Source organism: Morone saxatilis, unplaced genomic scaffold (genome assembly GCF_004916995.1).
Source record: "Morone saxatilis isolate NCDOM2014 unplaced genomic scaffold, NCSU_SB_2.0 Contig12, whole genome shotgun sequence".
Classification (NCBI taxonomy): Eukaryota; Metazoa; Chordata; class Actinopteri; family Moronidae; genus Morone; species Morone saxatilis.
The window spans coordinates 8,231,858-8,232,458 of NW_023339674.1; the positions used below are offsets into that span (position 1 = coordinate 8,231,858).

Genomic DNA, 601 nt, shown 5'->3' on the forward strand with positions numbered 1-601 from the left:
CTCCTCCTCCTCCTCCTCCAGTGCGTACCCAGATATAAGATCTGATGCCGAGCGCCATGACTATAAGAGAGAGTTTGATGCCGACCTTAGGGAATACAAGCGCCTGTGTGCTGAGATGGACGACATTAATGATCAGATGAACAAACTCAGCCGGCAGCTGGACACACTGGACGACACCTCTGCCAAATACCAGGTCAGATATACACAGAACTCACCATAAAGGTATCACACATCCTAAATTACTAATCAGAAATTTGTCCCTTCCACTGTAACTCAAACAGTGGATGGAGATGAATAGAAACACTCATATTCCACTTCTGTAGGTATGCTGCTTCCTTCTTTTTCCGCACACTTCATTTGTTATGTTTTCTTGAGCACCAGACCGACACCCTTCAGTGTTTTTGGGCCTCCAAGCAAGAACTCTGCATTAATGATTTTAATTGTTGACTTACTGTAGTGTAAACCTTGTTGTGCCGATCAGTCAGAAAGCAAATTCAACACCTCCACAGTTCATATAAGAAATCTTTTCATGTTCTGTTTTGGGAATCATTAAAGGAAATTATGCTAATATGGTGCAAAAAAGGGAACAATAGACTTAATT

The 601-nt window shown here is 41.8% G+C and overlaps 1 protein-coding gene across 2 annotated transcripts in view; it reads left to right on the top strand.

Moving 5' to 3' along the window:
- si:ch73-61d6.3 (occludin) overlaps nucleotides 1-601 on the top strand; it is a 17,261-nt gene that overhangs the window by 16,046 nt on the left and 614 nt on the right. For both annotated transcript variants that reach the window (XM_035652950.1, XM_035652951.1), the window contains one exon: nucleotides 22-193. In XM_035652950.1, the coding sequence (XP_035508843.1) occupies nucleotides 22-193 (172 nt within the window). The remainder of the gene's footprint in view (nucleotides 1-21; nucleotides 194-601) is intronic.